This window comes from Callospermophilus lateralis, chromosome 7, assembly GCF_048772815.1.
Source record: "Callospermophilus lateralis isolate mCalLat2 chromosome 7, mCalLat2.hap1, whole genome shotgun sequence".
Taxonomy (NCBI): domain Eukaryota; kingdom Metazoa; phylum Chordata; class Mammalia; order Rodentia; family Sciuridae; genus Callospermophilus; species Callospermophilus lateralis.
The window spans coordinates 87838360-87858888 of NC_135311.1; the positions used below are offsets into that span (position 1 = coordinate 87838360).

A 20529-nucleotide genomic window follows, 5' to 3' on the forward strand; every position below is an offset into this window, starting at 1 on the left:
TTCAAGTTATCCAATCTACTGTATTTTGTTATAATATCCCAGACTAGGACACTACCATTATCACATTTGCAAATAAGTACAGAATGTTTTTCTTTTAAAGAACTAGACATTTCACTCACACTTTATTAACAACCCTCCCATGATGAATGTGAGCTATGATGAATATATAAATATCTGTTTGGTTATTACTATCAATAACAATTATTAAAATTTATTGAAGGCTCTCTAGCACTAAGTCTCACAGTAACCTCTGAGAAACATTATTATTTCCATTTTATAAATAAGGAAACTGTGGCTCTTTGATGTGGGGTGACTTGCCAACAGTGAATTGTCTAATGGGTGGATAAGCCAGGACTTGAAACCTGAGTCAAGGTTCAGGGCTTACAAACATTCCTCTGTGCCAAGATGCCCAGGGGCCATGCAGGAGATGAGAACTGTTCAAGGCATGCTACCATCTGTAATTGGCATGACATGCAAAATAATCAAAAAGTTAGATGATGATTCAAAAAGTAAACCAGAGACTGATACAACAACTGGAAAAGAAAATCCCAAGTTAGCAATGTTGCTCTAACTTGGATACAGAATATCCTAAGGTTATTTGTCTATGAAACTTGTTCTAATGTAATGGCTATTAATGTTCTAAATCGCTTCACACCTGAGAGCCCAAACTGAAGACAGAACTTTTTTCTGTTTTGCATAGGTCCTTAAATGTCCTGATTCCTAGTCTAGCAGCCTCTGTGGCCAAACTCTGTGAAAGAATGAGTTTATAAAATACCCATTTTGAGTTCTGAGTTTTTATTGCTTTTATCCAAGACTATATAACTAAGAAAGAACAGACTCTGTGTGTGTTTCTTTGAGTGTGACAAACCCTTTTTGTCTGGAGCATCCCCAGAGCCCATAAATTTACCAAACATGGAGAGTCATTTATAGAAGGTGAGACTTGGCACAACATTGAAATCTGGTAACTTCCGTCAGCCTCAGTATCTGTATCTGTTGATACCAAATTGGGCTAATGGGGGCCTTGAATTAAAAACAGTACCTGTAAATCACCAAACATGGCATCTAGAGCACTGTGAGCCTAAAATGATGTTCATTATTATTCTTATTTGACATTCAATTCTCAGGGCTGTTGAAATTTCTAGGCATATACTAAGGTTCAACAACAAAAATAACTGGTTTTTATAAATCATTTGGCACAAAAGTCATGGGATCAATTTCAACCGTGAAAAATGTTGAAAAATGAAATCTGGCAGCTTATAGTTGTACTATTAAAAATGATCAAATGTAAGTCTAAAATATTGAACTACTCCATGTACATGATGAATATTTTTGGTCACTGCAGCTGGTTATACTGTTTCTAGGGTTTCAGTGCCCAGAGTTGTAGGTGAAATGTTTCATAATAAAAATATAGATTACTTGACCATTTACAGAACATTTATGTAAATAATCAAATTTCATCTCTAACCTTTGAATTAAACCTCTGATCTAGCAATTCTGAATTTCCTAATGTAAACAAAGTCACTGTATTACCACTTTTAAAGAAACTACAGATTGTTTATTAAGGCACATCATAAAACTTTAGAAACATAGTGTGTTTTTTCCCATACATGCAAATATAAAACATTTGTGTGTAGACGACTACTCAAGTGAATAAGTTAGACAGTGACCATTACCACTTTACTGTCCAAACTATGTCGTGTATAGAATGAAAATGCTCAAACTTTCGGTTTTATGACCCTTTCACACTCTTAAAAATAATCATAGATAACCCCAAGGAATTTTTGTTTTTATAGGTTGTATCTATTGAGTTTCTTATATTCTAAATTAAAATAGGAATTAAAATAGTTATGTATTAATTTCTTCTTAAATAATAAATCCATTGCATGTTAATGTAAGTAACATAATGAAAAGTGACTGTATTTTCACAAACAAAAAATTTAGTGAGAAGAGTGACATTATTTTATTCCCCTTATACCCACCACTGCTTTGATTTAATACTGTTTTTTTTTATTCCTCCATTCTTCTGCAAATTCTCCCATATAATGATACTAAAAATCTCTTTAAAAATGAACTTTTATGATGGGATTGTTTACTCCTCTAAATTAGTAATCAATGTTTGAATTAAATAGTACCAGTTATCGTTGATAACTCTTTTCCTAACTTTGTTATTTATTTATTGGTATTGGGACTTGAACCCAAGGGCACTTCACCACTGAGCTACATTCCTGTTCCCTTTTATTTTGAACAGGTCTCACTAAGTTGCCAAGGCTGGCCTTGAACTTGCAATCTTCCTATCTCAGCCTCCTAAGCAGCTAGAATTACAGGCTTGTGTCACTGTAACTGACTCACTTCTATACTTTAAAAAGAATTATCATGTAGGATAATAAACCTAAATATGGGAATAACAGCATCCATATTTATTTGCATAATTTTCCCATGTCCATTATGAACAAGGCATTTAGTGAAAGGTAGAAGCATAAGAGTTCTAAATAAAAATCTTGTCCATTAAAGTCATCCTTACTGCTTGATATTCTTAGAGTATTACCGAACAACACTGATTAACACAGAACAATATAGAAATTGAAACCCAAAGTGAACTGGGGTCTAATGTTCATATTTTTTAGAAACCTACACAATTTTGGATCTGGGATACATAAGCTATCTTAATTGCATTTGTCAGGCAGGATAATATGATCTTTAAAATAAGCAGTTATAGATTGAGAAAAGTGCCCAAAGTAAACAAAACAGGCACAGGGACAGAGAAAATGTGGTAGTGGACATTACGGGGAAACTAGAGTCTTCCTAGTCAAAGTGTTGTCCCTGAACCTGAAGCATCAACATCACTGAGACATCTTCGACATATACACAACCTCAAGCTCTCTGGTCTCAGACCTACTGGACTAGAATCTGCCTTTCAAAGAAGACAGCCAATGTACACTGAAGTTTAGAGTAGAAGATGTGAAGCAGTCAGCTTTATGAAGAGCAGGGAAAAAATATTCAGATAATATTCAGATAATATTCAGGTAATGACAAAAAGAAAGCCACGAGGCAGGAAGGAGTCTGGCTTCTTGAAGGTGCAGAAGGGCCAGTGTGGCTGAACCCTAGTGAATGGGAGGGATGGGATTAGTGAATGGTAGATGTCATGCTACTACTATTACCAGGTCTATGCAAATGGTGCTTATATATTTTATAATAAAAATTCTTAATTTCAGAACATTATTATTTTTGGTTATAATCTAGTTATGTTTCTCCAGTAATCATCATTAAAGACCTAAGCAACAAAACCTATATGTTTGTGTTCTGTGAAGGCAAATAGTATAGGAACTGAAGTATTACCATATTCTGAAACTACCACAGGGGTAAAGAATAAGAACACTTCAATGGGTGGTGGCAGATGGTAGTGACTTTCTGGGTTGCTGGGGCCTCCAGTGAGGAAAGCATACTGTATCAGCAAGTTCTAGAATTGGTTTTGGGCTGCATCTTAGAAGGCCTGGGCCCATGGGCTCAGATTTCTCGATACTCTAGTTATATCCCCACTTTAGGTGCTTTTCAGAAACCATTTCTTTAAGATGTACACCATAGGTATCCTCCCCCTTTTCTACTGTGAATTAGATTTTCACATCTCTCATTATGTTAGTTTCCCTATTGTCAATCCTGTTACAGGTGATGCCTGAAATTGGCAGTCAGAAGGGCAGGGATTACTCAACCACTAGCACCCATGGACTTCAAGTGGATCCTTATGTCTATGCAACCAGTGTTTCAGTGGCTTTCAGGAAAGTTCCATTAAGAGGCTGTCTGATATTGATTAGGTCTAGCAAAGCACTATGCCTCCCTCAACCCCTATGAAACTCCATTAAGTTCTTTTGGTCTTTCAATGCTGGCCAAATTCCAGTTCTTTTAAATATTGCTTCTTTTATCCAACATAAGTATGTTTTTTTTTTTTTTTTTTTGCTTTGTGACATTTGAGAGTTTAATTAGAACGAGTTGTTTTCAATATGAAGGCTCACTGTTCTGCCTTCTCAGCATAGATAGATGCTCTAATTCCCAGCCACTCACCCTGATTTTCTGAATTGCCTTGTGTTCAAGTAATTGAAAGCTGCTGACAGCCAAGTGAGGTCTCTAAATCTGTTCCTTTTGAACTTAGTGGTATTAAAGCTTATATCAAATGACTAGTTGAACAATTCAGCTTTCTCCAGGTTTGTAAGTCAACTACCAAGAGGACTGCAAGGGTCAAGACAAGATATTAGTGGTGACATAAGACTGGCTTCGAGTGTGTGCAGAGCCAGGCTGTGGCAACCTGTGTGGCTGCAGGAAGGAGACAGAGCTGTAGACTGCCTGTTCCCCAAACTAGTCTGGCATGAGGTGTAGCCAGTGAAGGGCAGAGACAGGAATTCATACTCATGTGTGACAGGAGCTCAAAACACATATCTAAAATGTCAGTCATGGGCTAAGACCTGTGGGACTCCAGAAAAAGCTGTTTGTCTCTGGGAGGTTGTAAAGAGGGTCAGAGTCTGGCTGAACATCTCTTGACAAAAGCTAGTTCTTAGGAAGACCAAGTCAGGATTCCACTTCCTATCGAAAAAAAACCAACTTTTCTTTGCTGATTTTTATGTTATAAACCTCTTCATCGTGGTAATTAGTCTTTGTAAGAAATGTGAACACAAATGGCAAAATATCCATCATGACCTTAGCAAGAATAGATGAGGCTGAATTCAGTTTCCACTGAGCATTGACTCAATGATGAAAGAGTAGTATCTAAGAATATAATTAGGAAGAATTTTTGAAAAACATCAGTCTTATAAGGATAATTACCTTTGAGTACCTCCCCTCCCCCATAAATAATGTTTTCTTTGCACTAGAAAAAATGAAAGAAAACTATAGACAGAATCATATTGTATGGTGTGGTATTACAATATCAGGAATGGTCGAGACTTTTTCTACTTTCCAAAGTCTGAACATTTGAATTTGAATTTTGCTAAACTATTCTACTTTTTAAAAGTGAAGTTTTCCAGATCCATGGTTTCCAGTGCCCTTGCTTGGAACAGGGGAGAAGAGCCGTGAGGGACATTCTTGCTATCTTTGATTGTGGTAGGGATGGATCTAAGATTTTATAACTATGTCAAAACTTGTCAAATTAAAGAATTGAATATTTACAGTTGGCTGTCTATCAATCATATATAAAAAAGCTGTTTTTAAAAAGTGAGGCTTTATCTTGCCTAGTATACTCAAATTTGTTGAATAAAGAATTTATATAATTCTTCACAATGAGATATACAACAAGATACTGATAACACTGTCTTAGTAATCTCAGGATAAAAGCATCTTATCCTGAGATTCCTCATTTCACAGAGATTTAAACAAAAGCATTTCAGTGAAGCATTGAGAATAAATATTTCTTAAAGAATTGTGAACCAAATGTTAACAGCAATAGAAAGTTAGAAATGAATTTCTATGAAATAAATGGAGCACATTTTATCCTTAAAAGACAATGTTGGGTTTTCATCTTGAAGTTTTAAAAATTGCTAGCTAAGCAGATGCTTCTCTTTTTGCTTCTAAAAACACTATATGCTTTGATACATATCAAATATTAAAAACAGTATAATGGCAACATATACATACTGTAGCACTTTAGAAAAATTGATCTATTTTTGCAAGAAATACCCAAGTGAGTTTACAACAGCTAGTCATTTGAAAATATCAAATAAATTCTAGCTGGAAAATACCATTAAGAGTATAATTGAAGGTCTGGTTAATTGTTTTGCTGTGAAAGATTTATGGCTGAACATTTCTCATGATATTACATAGATGAATGCCAATGCAATGTTCAAATATAAAATTAAATTAAGATATATATATATATATATATATATATATATATATATAAAATTAATCCAGAAGAAATTGAAATAGGAACAAGATTATTGGTATCTATAGTAGAAAATGTTTTGTTGCAGAAAAGTCAATATATCCTTTCATTTCTGGCTTTAGACAGGCTGACTGGTATGAAACATTGGCACTTACTTTCCGATTGTATTGGGCAGCATTGTAAGTTGATTGTCATCTACTTTTAGAGTAGTCAGTTTTTTCAACAGTCCTAAAACAGAATAAGGTTTATTAATACATCAGCATATTTATGACAGGAAATGTCACATAAAAGAAATCAAAGGAATCACTTGTGATAAATGATTGGCATGCTAACTGGCTGCATTCTGCTTCTATAAAACCATAAATTGATACAGTACTTGTGTGTTGTATACTTTTGAATGTCTTGTGAAAAATTCACTTACAGTAGTTCAAGAACACTGATGCAGTAAACAAAACCAAAAGCTCTATATACATTGTATTGATACAGATACCACTACTACATTTCCCCATCCTATTCTTCATCAAATGGATAAGTTGAAATGTTTCAAGCCTGCTATTATTTAATATTTAATTTACTAATAAATACTAATAACTAACATCCATGTTATGATGCAGATTTAACACACATCTGAATAAAGCCTAATAACCCATGAATGCATACTAATTACTGCAATGCAGTGCTCACAATGAAGGACTTGGAAAATGATACCATATGACTTCATATTCTGCTTGATATCATAAATCCTGGTCTTGGAGCATCTTTAAACTAAATCTCATCATTTTAATATGCCAATAGAACCAGCCAGGAAGTTACAACTATTTATCTTTCACTCTCTGATTTAAGGTCTCCAGACTTGCTGAGTTTAATAATGTCTTAGTCTACATATAATCATCCACAAAACAAGAATAAACATAGATAATAATGCTACATTTATAATCCTGTTTTGTTAAATTAAGTTACATAATAATAATAAAACAACTAGAAATCTATTTAATATCATTTTAATTTTTGGTTTAATATTTAAAATATTATATCCTAATTTATAATTTTACACACATCTCAATTTCAGCAACAATCTTAAATATACTTTCATAAGTGCTTTTTAAAATTAGTTCTAATCAGTTATACATGACAGCAGAAAGCTCTTTGATTCATTGTACATAAATGCAGCAGAATTTTTCACTTCTCTGGTTATACATGAAGTAAAGTCACACCATTTGTGTAATCATACATGTATCGAGGGTAATGATGTCCATGTCTCCACCATCTTTCCTACCTTCATGCCTTCTCCCCATCCTCCCCCTTTGCCCCATCAAAAGTTCCTCTATTCATCCCATGCTCCTCCCCTGCATTATGGATCAGCATCCACTTATCAGAGAAAACATTCGGCCCTGGGTTTTTGGGATTGGCTTATTTTGCTTAGCATGATATTCTCCAACTGTTTTTTTTTTTAAAAAAGAGAGAGAGAGAGAGAGAGAGAGAGAGAGAGAGAGAGAGAGAGAGAGAATTTTTTAATATTTATTTATTTATTTAGTTTTCGGCAGACACAACATCTTTGTTTGTATGTGGTGCTGAGGATCGAACCTGGGTTGCATGCATGCCAGGCAAGCGCGATACCGCTTGAGCCACATCCCCAGTCCCAGGTTTTGTTTTAAATTGGAGCTACACCTATAAACAATAGATTACTGTGTCCGGAAGACACTTTGTTCTGAACTGCATTAAGTTCCATGGTCAAATATATTTTGAGAAATGCCAAATTAAACAAAATCATATGGCTTTGTTTAAGGAGGAAAAGAGCTCTTGATAAGCTCATTCAACAACATGACTTTCCAAAGTTATTGTAGAGTGTGTGTGTGTGTGTGTGTGTGTGTTTAGAATATGTTTTTTTTTTTTTTTTTTTTTTTTTTTGGTGTTGCTGGGGATTGAACCCAGAGCCTTTGTACATGCAAGGCAAGTACTCTACCAACTGAGCTATTTCTCCAGCCCACATATAGAATATCTTGAAGAACTATAGTTTGTGAACATGCTTTTAGCTTATATCTATCCCCTCTCAAGTTTTTTGAGGATTCTTTAAAGGCAAGAGTAAGTCATATAACTGAAATAAAGCTGTGTTTCACTTTAAATTTCAGTATACTAATACATTTTCTTCAGAAGCAGAGACTTTCTCTCCCTGGAGAGAGAAATGTTACCACTATCAGTCTACTGTGAGAAAATATCTACAGAATTTGGAGCTTAATAACGTCAACTCGAAAGCAACTGCACCTGGGAAAGAGGACAATTCATATGGTGGTAATTTATCTCTGAAGTTTGAACACCCACTGCTGTATTCATTTATGTTCAAAAGGTGATTGAATCATTCAGCTTCTCCTAGTGCATATGATAAAATACCAACTTTGTAAATATAAAAGAACACCTGAGCTTTTTTTATGAGTTGTGGAAAGTAAACATGGGACTATGAATTACAGTTAAATTTTTATGAGTTGGTAGCCCTGATCAGATAGATCATTGCTCCTGCCTAAGAGTGATGCTAGAGGAGGGGCCACAATCTTGACATCACTAGATTGGGTCATCAGAGGCTACGGGATGGGTTATATAAGGCCAAACAATTGCCACACAACCAGGTCACTAAGTTCTTTAAGAAGATCCCGCGGTCAACCGATCTAGAGTCATGGTGAGAAACTTTGAGGCAGGTCAGGGACTAAGGCCAAATGTTGATGCAACCGATTTTTTCCTGAAGATTGGAGTAGGGCTCTGATGAGAAGCTTCTGCAGATTTACAATCTGAAGCAAGTTGGGCCTCCCTGCTTAGTTCCACCTCTCTAGATTTATAGGAACCTCTCTCATGTGTGATGTGGCTTTAACACTCCTGGGCCATCCACAGGGATACACTGTTGGACTGATTCCAGAACTTCCCTGGGAATCTGATCATGGGCACCAGTCTCACTCATTGCTCATGTTTTTTTTTTCCTGCCAGATTATTCCTGTATTTCATTTTTCTTTTTTTTTTTAATTTTAAAATTTGTTTTAATTAATTATACATGACAGTAGAATGCATTTATGCACTCTGATATATCATTCACTGGTGCCATATAACTTGTCAGTGTATTGTATTTCATATTATGTCTTGTACTTTCTTCTACTCCATGCAAATTAAACTTATTTTATCCTATTCCTCTCTCTACTTGAAACCTCCCTCAATTATCCCTTTATCTTATATTTCAGTTATGAACTTCTGGATGAAAAGGTAGACTATCACTGCAATTTTAGCTACTCATATATAAATATATAAATAGTATTGATGTATTCAACCTTTATATGATTTGTTATTAAAACAGTTTATATTCACTTGGCATTTATACATGTTATAGAAAGTTGAAAGCAAATATCTATGCACTCTTAAAATCTAAGATGATAATAATTATTATGTTATTATAATAGTTGAAATTGATAGAGTACTTACTATGACAAGGACTGTTCTAAGCAAACTTATATATATTAATTAATTCATTCCTTAAAATAATTTCATTATTCAAGTTCTACCACTACTCCCACTTAATAGATTATAAAACTGATACACAGAGAAATTATGTAACTTGTCTAAGGTCGCACATCTAGTGAGGAGGAAATACTAGAATTTGAACCAGGTAATCTGACTTACAAAGCCTTAATTGCTAAGTGACTAAGATAAATTATTTTGAAAAATGAAAAATTATGTTCTCCTTTATTCAGTTTCTCTGTTATCCAAAGAAGCTGATTATTGAAACTCTCTACCTAGAAGAGGAAAAAAGTACTCTTCATTTTCCCTGGAACCAGCACAAGAAAGGGAATTAAGCATACTGGGCTTGTTGTCTGTCATTCTATTCAAACATCCCACAGCTGCAGAAGGACACAGGCCTGCTAGAAGGAAAGATTTTATTTTCTGTGTTATTTCTTTATATTATGAAAATTCTTATCTTTTATTCTTTTAAATGTTGGTAGTTCAATAGATGATTTCTACCCAAATAAGCAAGACAAGATGCAATTTGCATCTGTGAATTATTCTAGAGCCACAGAACAGAACACTCAGTGTCCCGTCCAGATATTTCTCTTGGCTAAGAAGGGAATTCTCTGAGGAAAATCAGCCTTTCTACATCTATAATCAGGTACTGTGGCAATGCTGCAGATGTTCAAGTACAACTTCCCCTGCAGTTTCAATAGGGTCCAAAGACAGTTTGAGGGGCAAGTTTCTGTAATGGAATCACAAGACCCATTCAGATATGAACTGAAGGCGTCGACTGTCATACCACGTGCCTGCCTTCATCTGCTTTATTCCAGCCCAGTGTCTAGCCAAATATTCTTCATTACTCATACAAGCTGCTTTTCTCAGCTCAGAAAGCCGGATTCCTAGTCTGCTTTCTTAAAGGGAGCAAATAATTATATCATGTGAATAATGTTTCATTTTTTTACCACTGTCTTAAAATTTTGTGTGTTTTGTTTTAGATGGTTCTCATAATCAGAATACAGTTGAACTGAAATACAAATTGTATGAAATATTGATTTTTAAAACAAGCTTAATTCATTATATTTGTTGGGTTTAAGATAAAAAAATCTGATTTCAATTTTATGTTTTCCTTGATTTTTAAAAAAAGTTATTCTTCTTTCTTTTTCTGTGTGAATGTTTCTTTTCTCCCTTTGTCCCTCTTCTGCTGGTTAAGAAGTTATAGATTCCATTTCTATTTAAGTTGATACATTGAGATTAACCCATCTATTTCCTTGGGTCATCACTGCATTTTTTGGGGGAGGGAGGGAGGGAGGGAGAGAGACAGAGAGAGAGAGAGAGAGAGAGAGAGAGAGAGAGAGATTTTTTAAAATATTTATTTTTTAGTTTTTGGCGGACACAACATCTTTGTTTGTATGTGGTGCTGAGGATCGAACTGGGGCCGCATGCATGCCAGGCCAGTGCGCTACCACTTGAGCCACATCTCCAGCCCTGCATTTTTTTTTTTTTTAATCTCAGGCTTGGGCAGGCATTTGTTCTTCTTTAGCATGGATCAGTTCTTTTCTTTACTAATTATTTAAGAAGGACATACCATATACCAGCACAATTCTTAGCACTTAAGAGGCAGTAAGGAGCAAAAATAAGTTCCTATGCATTTGAAGTGGGACAGAATGGTGATCTAGCGGGGTTTAAAGTGATACTCCATGTCATTCTGTCATCTTGACCAAAGGTTGCTCTTCTCAACCATTATACCTCCTAACTGTAACAACAAAACCAGTATTTCCTAGACATATCTGATCACAAGTTTCATCTAGGATCTTTAATAAAAATATAGATCAGAGGGCCCATGACAGACTTTCTGAACCAGAATTTCAAAGCTGGAGATACTGGAAATGGGAAAGGGTTTAATGAACCCCTCAGTTAACTTTTAATGATCAAACAAGTTGGAGAAACACTGTTTTAAAATATGTGATATGTAAATCAAAAAGTCAGCAAATATAGAAAGAATAAAAGGAAAATCTAGACTAGAATTTTGCTGTAACAAATGTTTCCATCAGCCTGAAAGAAAGGTGCGAATGAAATTAGTAATAAGATGCTGAAGAAAAATGTGGGGAAATGCCTTCAAGTCCCTACTTAAGCTGGGACTACTTTTAGAAGCATTATTAAATTCCAGCACATAGGACACATCTATTCCAAAGAAGTTAGATCCAGAATTAAGTAATTTGATGGTTACCTCCCTCATTCTCATAAATAACAATTGCCAGATATCTATACAAAAGGTTTACTCATTATCCAAATTAGTCTTTCATAACTCTACCCACACAAAAATTTATAAACAAAAAAGGATTGAGTGTTTCTATATTCTTATGGACAAACCGTCTGCCCCTAATAACTTTAACAACATATTAAAGTCACCGTACCCTTTTTAGAACAATAGAACCAAGAGAACATTTTATATCTATATATTTTTGCTATTCCTATATTACAACAATGTTCCAAAGGCATTAAAAGTATAACATAGCCACATCCTGTGTATAGAAGCTACTGTAAAACTATGGTGATATAAGGATAATTACCCATAATTATCAAATTACTCTAAATTTAAAATATTTACTTCTTATAATAACATTTTACAGCTTAGGAGATTTTCCAAGTTTTGAAGCATGCCAATTCTGTAGGTTCATTTTTAAATAGGAAAGACTCCTAGAATTGGACAACTAAAGTTCACATTCTAAGATATTTGTAAAATGCTATTTTATACTCCTGTATGGTGAATTTGTTAATTTATTAATATCAGGCTAACAGTATATTGCCTGCATCAATAAACAAACTGTACTGTCAAAAAAGAAAAGTGTACATTTGACATAAGTATTCATGAGAAAATATTATATTCTCACCTATTGAATCAGGTAACTGTTGCAACATATTCGATGATAATAAGAGGTCCTCAAGGGCTTCACATCCAGAAATATCCATGTCAACGGTTTCTATTCTGTTTTTTGACATATCCAGGTATACCAACATCTTTAACTTCCCTATAGACTTGATGACATTGCATAAACTCAGGGTTAGTTGAGAAACTTTCACAAAACATTTTTAAATTGTCAAAACCATACTCTGGCAAAACTAATTTTAAAATCAACCACAACAATAATAGGTGTTGGCAAAGATACAGAAATATTGTAATCAAGCCCCATACATTTTTAATAGGAATGGAGAATGTTGTATCCACTTGGAAAAACAGTTTGACAGTTTCTCAAAATGTTAAACATTGAATTTTCATATAACCCACAATCTCTACATATATACCCGAGAATAAAAACATGTATGTACATACAAAACCTTACACAAATGCTCATGGATACATTATATATAATAGCCTAAAGGAGTGACAATCAAATTGTACATCAAATGATGAATGGGTAAACAAAATGTGGTTTATCCATAAAATGGATTTTTTTTTTGGCACTAACAATAAGTGAAGAATTGATACACGCTACAGAGTGGTTGAACCTCAAAAGATGCCTATCACAGAGAACACATATTGTAATGATTCCATTTATATTAAATAATTAGAACAAACAAGGGACAGAAAAAAGAGTAAGGTTGCTAGGGATTGGGTGGAGGTGATATGGGAATGACTTCTGATGGAATCAGTTTCTTTCAGGAGTGATGAAAATATTCTAAAATTCAACGTGCTGATGTTTGCTTATTGTGTGAGCATGCTAAAAACAACTCAATTGTGTATAATATGGAATTATATCTCAATGAAACAGTTTAAACACATAATATACATCAATGCAACGGTTAAAACACAGCAATAATCTCAAACTTATTTCTGAACAATATAACTAATGTTGTCACTGAAATGATGTTGACATACTGATCCTTACAATTTAAAAATGCATGAGGAAGATTTAAAATTGTGCTTTTTGACTTTCTTATACTAATCAGATTCAACATTTTGTTGATTTGGGCGTTGCTTTTGAGGATCTACTATGTACCTATGCTTTACACTGGAGAAAATCATGAGTCTGACAGTTAAGTATGGGGACAAACTTGTCAGGATGAAGACAAATTCTCCATCCTTGAGGAGTTCATAGTAGTGAAAGAAACATTTGAATAAATTAATAAATATAATACCCTGTGATAGATACAACACAAAGCATGTAGAGAATGCCACAAAAGAACAGGGGAAGGGTTGCAAATTGCCTGGCAGACACTGCTTGTCAAGAAAGAAGAATCCTAGGAGAGAGAACAGCATGTACATGCACAGAGAAGTGTGAGAAAGCACTGCCTGCTTGAGAAAGAGTGAGAAATTCAAAGTGACTGGAATTTGTGATAAAGTTGGGCTTATAGAGGGAGCCAGCTGGTAAAAGACATTGCATGTCATGTGGGGATGAGAACTCTGTCTTACAGGCAGGAAAGCTATTCAAAAGCTTGTGAGATGAGGAACTACATCATTGGATTAATGCTTGAAAAAAATAACTTCAGGAAACTTTCACAAAGGCACATATGTGACTGTAGTCAGGGGCCATTGGAAGTACTATGCTGTTGGCCTGCAGCACCCACAAGCAGCCATGAGTCAAAATATTCAGAAAAATTGCATCTGTACTACAGATGTACTGGGTTTTTCCTTGTCATTATTTTTTAAACAATACAGTATAACAACTATTTATCTAGCATTTGCATTGCATCAGGCATTAAAAATAATTTAGATTGTTTAAACTATATGAAAGGATGTGCATAGGTAATATGAAAATATTATACTATTTTATATAAGGGATTTGAATATTTGTGGATTTAGGTATGCCAGAGTAAGGGCTATCCTGGAACCAATCTCCAGCAGATATGGAAAGACTATTGTATAGAAGCAGCTTAGTTGTTTAGTAGTTTAGTACTTAAGGAAATAGGAGTGAGGATGAAGAAGGATGGGCTCAAGTAAAATTTAGAAGTGGAATGACTGGGTTGCTAACAGATTGCTGGGGAGGAAGAAATCACTCATACCATGGACAATGAACAAAGCATAATCGATTAGCTCACACATGGACTATAGGAGTGAGAGCAGGATGAAAGTCTTTATTTTTCTTTACTTTAGGGTATGTTTTGCAAATAAGTGTCCTATACATTTCAGAAGCATAATAGTTGATCTATGTGATCTACCCACATATACTTTACTATGTCGTCTCTACTTATTTGACAGAGTATATGTACACACAAGCACACGTTTGACACTGTACTAAATATTTTACATTTATATATATATATATATATATATATATATATATATATATTATATACATTTTTTGTCGTCTTACTAATTCATATTCTTGAGAGTCAAATTGTGTATTGCAGACCAGCAGCACTGACCGCACTTGGGATCTTGTCAAAAAAGTAGAATCTTGTGTCCGCTCCATACCTACTGAATCACAATCAGCCTACTTTTGTCACTTTATCAGCTTATAGACTACAAAGATCACTTGATTACACCAGCAGTTCTTGACTACCATGTCCCTAATTAACCCTGTACATATCTCCAGTCCCCTCCCTCATCTCCCTAAGTGGCCATAGAAAGAGAGTACTTGGAGAGTCAGACAACAGGGCTGAGTTTTTTTCCCGACTTAGAAATATGTCATTTGGAAAAAAACTGTCACAAATGATTTTGCACCCCAAGAAATCATTATATTCCCTTAACCCACTCTTCCCTTTTATTGAGCAATAAAAGGATGTTGTATGTGTACGTGTGTTTTTCCTTTTTTGTTCCTTTATCATAAGAACCATTTCTTTCATCCTTGAAGTTTCTTTCATTGCCATCTCATTATCTCAAGCACAAGTCAATATTTTTTTTTTCAGTGTAGTTTCTGAACATTCTTTTTGGAAGAAAAGGAATGCTTTGGTGTTTACTCTGAGTCTTTCTCAACCTGCACTTTCAAAGACCTTACAAAGGCATTTAAAGCCTGGTGAAAAGGGCTTTGAGAATAATGTCTCAGAGTCCTTGAGGGTGTTGATCGTATGTCTTTGGGTGTAGAAGGGTTTGTAGGCAAGCACTGGACAGCAAAGGAAAAGAGTGGAAACCACAGGTTGAAGAAGATATGGAGTTTGAAAATAAATATAGATTCAATACATTGTTTAGTCATATTTCAGTTCATTAACCTTAAAATGATGGTCTTAAGATAGAGCCACATAGAAGAAAAAAAAATTTGACTATTATCTAGTTGTCTCTTTGATTTATGAAAAGAGTAGAAAATCCATAACTGTGGATGCCTGAGACCAGAGTTATGATTAAAACTTACATATACTGTTTTGTCCATAAATACATAGCTATGGTAAAATTTAGTTTATCAATTATAAACAGTAATAGATTAAAAGTGAATAATTAAACAATAAATAAATAAATAATAAACAGTAAGATAAATAACAATGATGATAAATAAATAGACAAATAAATAAGTCCACACTTCCAAATATGTATTAACTCAAGGCATTATGAATTAAGCAAAAAGTGAGTTTACTTTTTCCCATCCATGATACTAAATATTTAGAATTAATCATTCTGTGATATACATATAAGTTGCAGGCTGCGTCCTGCCTTTCAAAGTCAAGTGCTGCCAGGTAATTGAGAAACAGTCTTTTTCTAGTACCAACATTTGGAAAGCGCTGGCTATTTATGGTAGGGAGGTAAGGGATATTCCCATAGAGGGTAAAGCAAAGGGTCAAATTCAAGCATAATAAATAAAGTAATGAATCTACTTAAAGCTAGCAGACCATATGAAAAATTGAAAAAAGACAAGTTAGGTAGTATTCTATGTTTTATAGATCTCATCACTGCCTTTCCATTTAAATAATACATTAGGGAATTTGGGGTGCGAGTTGATTTGCACAGCTGGGTTTTGGAAACATATTCATGATAAATATGATGAGTTTAATTCTCATTTGTAACTTCTATTGATTCCATATAGAACAGAAGCCTCTTGAACTGGGTTGAGTCACAGGTCCATCATTTACTGGCTGCATGATCTTGGGCTAGTTATTATTGCCCTTCCTGTATTTCAGTTTCCTTATTTATAAAATGAAGATGGTAACAATCTACATTACCAGGTTGCTAGGAGGATTCAATGAGTCCATATTTGTAAAATATTGTGAAAGTGCCTAGCTCATGGCACATGCTATGTGTTTTTAAATAAACATGTTGGAGAAGTGGGTGTGAACTTCTAACTAGACATGCATTGTTTCCTCAATCTCTGCACAAGAAATTAGTAGCGTCTTACCCATATTTTTCCAGAATTTGCACATACATAGCAGTACCCTCTTATTTGTGGGGGATAAATTCCAAGATATTCTGTGATTGAAACCTATATATACTGTTTTGTCCATGAATACATGGTAAAATTTATGTAAAATACTATGGTAAAATTTAGTTTATCAATTGGGAACAGTAAGAGATTAAACAATTAATAAATAAATAATAAGTATATAACAAATGAATAAACAGATAAACAATAATGATAATGATGATGAATAAATAATTAATAATAAACAGTAAAGTAAGTGATGACAACTAATGATAAAATAGAACAATTAAAACAATATATTATAATAAAAGTTAGTTAAAACTTATGTATTGCTTATTTCTGGTTTTATTTTTTTGAACTGCAGTTGACTGTGGGTAATTAAAACTATGGAAAGAAAAGACTGTGGATTTTCTGTTTTCTGGTCATGTTGATAGAAGTATGTCCTTTTGCTAAGGGAAGAAAACATTTTCTCTACTCTTTCCAAATGTTTCTCTTTCTGTGGTCTCATGTTTATTTTAGCAGAGAATAAGCTTCTTGTTCTTGTTGCATGTAAAATTAATTTAAAAATGTTTGTCAATATACACACAAATAAAGGAACAAAATTGGCTTTTGGAACAAAAATCTATTTTGTGTTGACTGAAGAATTATTACACACCCAGCTGCTCTGGTTCTCAGTCCAATGCTAGGCGTTCAGGGTTGGTCAACCACAGGGGACTTGTGCTTGCTCTGCTCATGTGTGCATGTGTGCATATACTTATTCAAGTGCACGTGCCATGGGTGGTGAGGGGAAGTGTTCTTTGGGAAGCTATTCTTTCATTAAATTTAGAAAGCAAGAAAAGTCACACTCCAGGAGTTGAGAGGTAAGCCTAATACTTAGGAAGTCCCATGGGACTGCCCTTTAGTCAAGGGGAAAAAAATGACTGTTTAACTTTTGTTTTTAATGTCATATGATTGTTGCCATTTTCAAAAGTTTAAGTGGGATCTCTTGGACGTTGCCTGAATTAAGAAAGAGATTTTTATCTTGTGAAAAGCTCTAACAATATGAACAGAAACCATTCTCTAATTACCTGTAAGAATAGGCTAATTTTGTAAAATAAAATGTGGTATTACATATAGTATTTCTCTTTTCAAAAATAACGATGAATGCTCAGCTTTTAAAAAACAGTGACTATGAAAAGAGACGAAAAATATCCTCCTACGAGAACAAGAAAAATTTTTTCATACATTTTGCATACCTGTAACACTCACAGAGACATTTGAAACACTGGAGGACAAATCAGTGAAAACACTTGGTGACTGAATACTTCTAGCAAGTGTTATTTTATTTTGAAATGCAAACACTGAGACTTAACATTTAGGATTGGTTACTATCAAATGCAACCAATGTGTAACATAAATGTTAAACAACATGGCATAATAAAACTTACATACCCCAGGTAGTACTTGTAATGCATTATTATCCATCCATAACTCCCTTAAATTTTGTATTTGATCCAGAACTTCAGGCTGGGAGAGAGGCAGAGAGAAAGGAAGAAAACAAAATGAGTCTTTTCTTATCATATATATTAAATACTGTTCCTTGGATCTTGAGTTTTTAGTTAGGAATTTGTGTTAATCCTCTCAGAATCTCTAAGTTTAATAGATCTCTAACATAACTGACAGTTCTTGAGATAAGAATAACACTAATGAAAATTAAGATCTATTATTCCGACACATTAGTCTATTTCCTTAATATCTTCCCATTATTGTTTGTGTCATTAATTATACTCTGATCACTTGATAAGTTTCTTTTTAAATTTTATTTTAATTAGGTATATATGACAGCAGAATGCATTTTGATTCATTGCACATAATTGCAGCACAACTTTGCATTTCTATGGTTGTACATGATGTAGTGTTGCACCATATGTGCTGTCATACAAGTACCTAGGGTAGTGATGTCCATCTCATTCCACCATCTTTCTGCCCCCATGCCCCTCCCCATCCCCCTCCACTTTGCCCCATCAAAGTTCCTCCATTTTTCCCATGTCCCCCCCCATTGTGGATCAGCAGCCACTTATCAGAGAGAACATTCAGTCTTTGGTTTTTTGGGATTGGCTTACTTCACTTAGCATGACATTCTCCAACTCCATCCATTTACCTGCAGATACCATAATTTTATTCTCTTTTAATGCTGAGTAATATTCCATTGTGTATATACACCACAGTTTCTTTATCCATTCATCTATTGAAGCGCATCTAGGTTGCTTCCACAGTTTAGCTATTGCGAATTGAGCTCCTATAAACATTGATGTGGCTGCATGGCTGTGGTATGCTGATTTCAAGTCCTTTGGGTATAGACCAAGGAGTGGGATAGCTGGGTCAAATGGTGGTTCCATTCCACATTTTCTTAGGAATCTCTATATTGCTTTCCAGATTGGCTGCACCAATTTTCAGACCCACCAGCAATGCATGAGTGTGCCTTTCCCCTCCCCCACATTCTCACCAACACAATATTGTTGTCTGTATTCTTGATAACTGCCATTCTGACTCCATCTAGATCTCTTTGTCTGAATGGAGTATATTTATACAAATGATTCTAGATAACTAAAATTCAAGGTAGCAGGTGAAAGAACAGCTTAGAGAAGTGCAGAGAAGGAATGAGAATACAATCAAGCTGTAACACACAGTGCATAGACACACATTCCCTAATGAGAAGCTCTCTCTAAATTCTGCCTCCTGGGCAGCAAACTATATAGAAGGATAGCGGCTGCTATTATTGCCAGCATCACTTCCCCTTTGGGGTGGCCTTTACCTAACTTTTTCTCAGAAATCATCACCTTTTCCACTCTTAGGCTGTGCACCTCCTTTGAAGTAGACTCTTTTTTACTACTCTATGGGATGACGAAGGACTGAACTAATTAGTGCACTGTATTTCCCTGACCATAAGGACTGATTCAGAGATGGAATTTGACCCATTCAAAACTACAGAAAGCAGTGAACCTTTGGGACTTCTCAAGGAAAGACTCTCTTCCCTGCTAGATTTGAACTGGAAAGGTGCAGCTCTAGCTATGAGGTAATGGGAGAACCTATCTAAGGATGGAGTCTTTTCAAAGAAACTAGAGCTAAAAGATGGATCCTTGGTGACACCTTATTATCTTTGAACTAAGTCAAACTTGAAACTAGGATTTCTGTTTCTTTTATCTGAAATAATTATTGCTTTTTGAAAGGATATAATATAAATATGGCTTAATACAATTTGGAACCTAAGTAGGAAATCAGTGCATTTTATGGAATACTCATGGAAAAGCATAGAATTTTATCAATTGGAAATTGTAGTTCAGTGAAGGTTACACACACACCCTTGACTACTAGGAGGGCTTCAGATCCATTTTGGAGGTAGTCTCTGATCCCTTTAGTTTGGGATTACAATGGAATATGGTAGATTCCTGGGAAAAGTTTCCTTTATAATAAGGATAAAAGTATAAATTTAGAGACATGGCATTCTACTGTAGAATCAGATTTACGTCAGTAAGTATAGTGAACTTTTTTTGTGTAAGAAGATATTCCTACTTTCACTTACAAGGAGCAGCCAATGAACTACCCCACCTATATGTTAGGCTGGGCAAGGATGGAACACCTAAGTCACTTTAGGAGCTCTTGACATGCAAAGGCTTTGAGGCAGAGGGCTGGCTACCAACAGATAGGCCACTTAGAAAACATGAGTCATGTGTCTCAGTTTTTCCTAAGCCTAGGCATTATGCAGATTTAAGATGAAGAGAAAGTTCTTACTGGGTAAGGTTCAACATTCTTACCTGTATACAATAGGACAGAGGTTAATGCAAAAATTTGTAATAATAAGCATTATTTGGGGTAGACAAGATAATGCTGAATAAATCCTGAATAAATACATCC

The 20529-nt window shown here is 34.7% G+C and overlaps 1 protein-coding gene across 2 annotated transcripts in view; it reads right to left on the reverse strand.

The window, feature by feature from the left end:
- Lrrc7 (leucine rich repeat containing 7) overlaps positions 1-20529 on the reverse strand; it is a 403609-nt gene that overhangs the window by 113693 nt on the left and 269387 nt on the right. For both annotated transcript variants that reach the window (XM_076862304.2, XM_076862303.2), the window contains exons 8-10: positions 18067-18141; positions 12241-12385; positions 6022-6094 (exon numbers count right to left, since the gene is read on the reverse strand). In XM_076862304.2, the coding sequence (XP_076718419.2) occupies positions 6022-6094; positions 12241-12385; positions 18067-18141 (293 nt within the window). The remainder of the gene's footprint in view (positions 1-6021; positions 6095-12240; positions 12386-18066; positions 18142-20529) is intronic.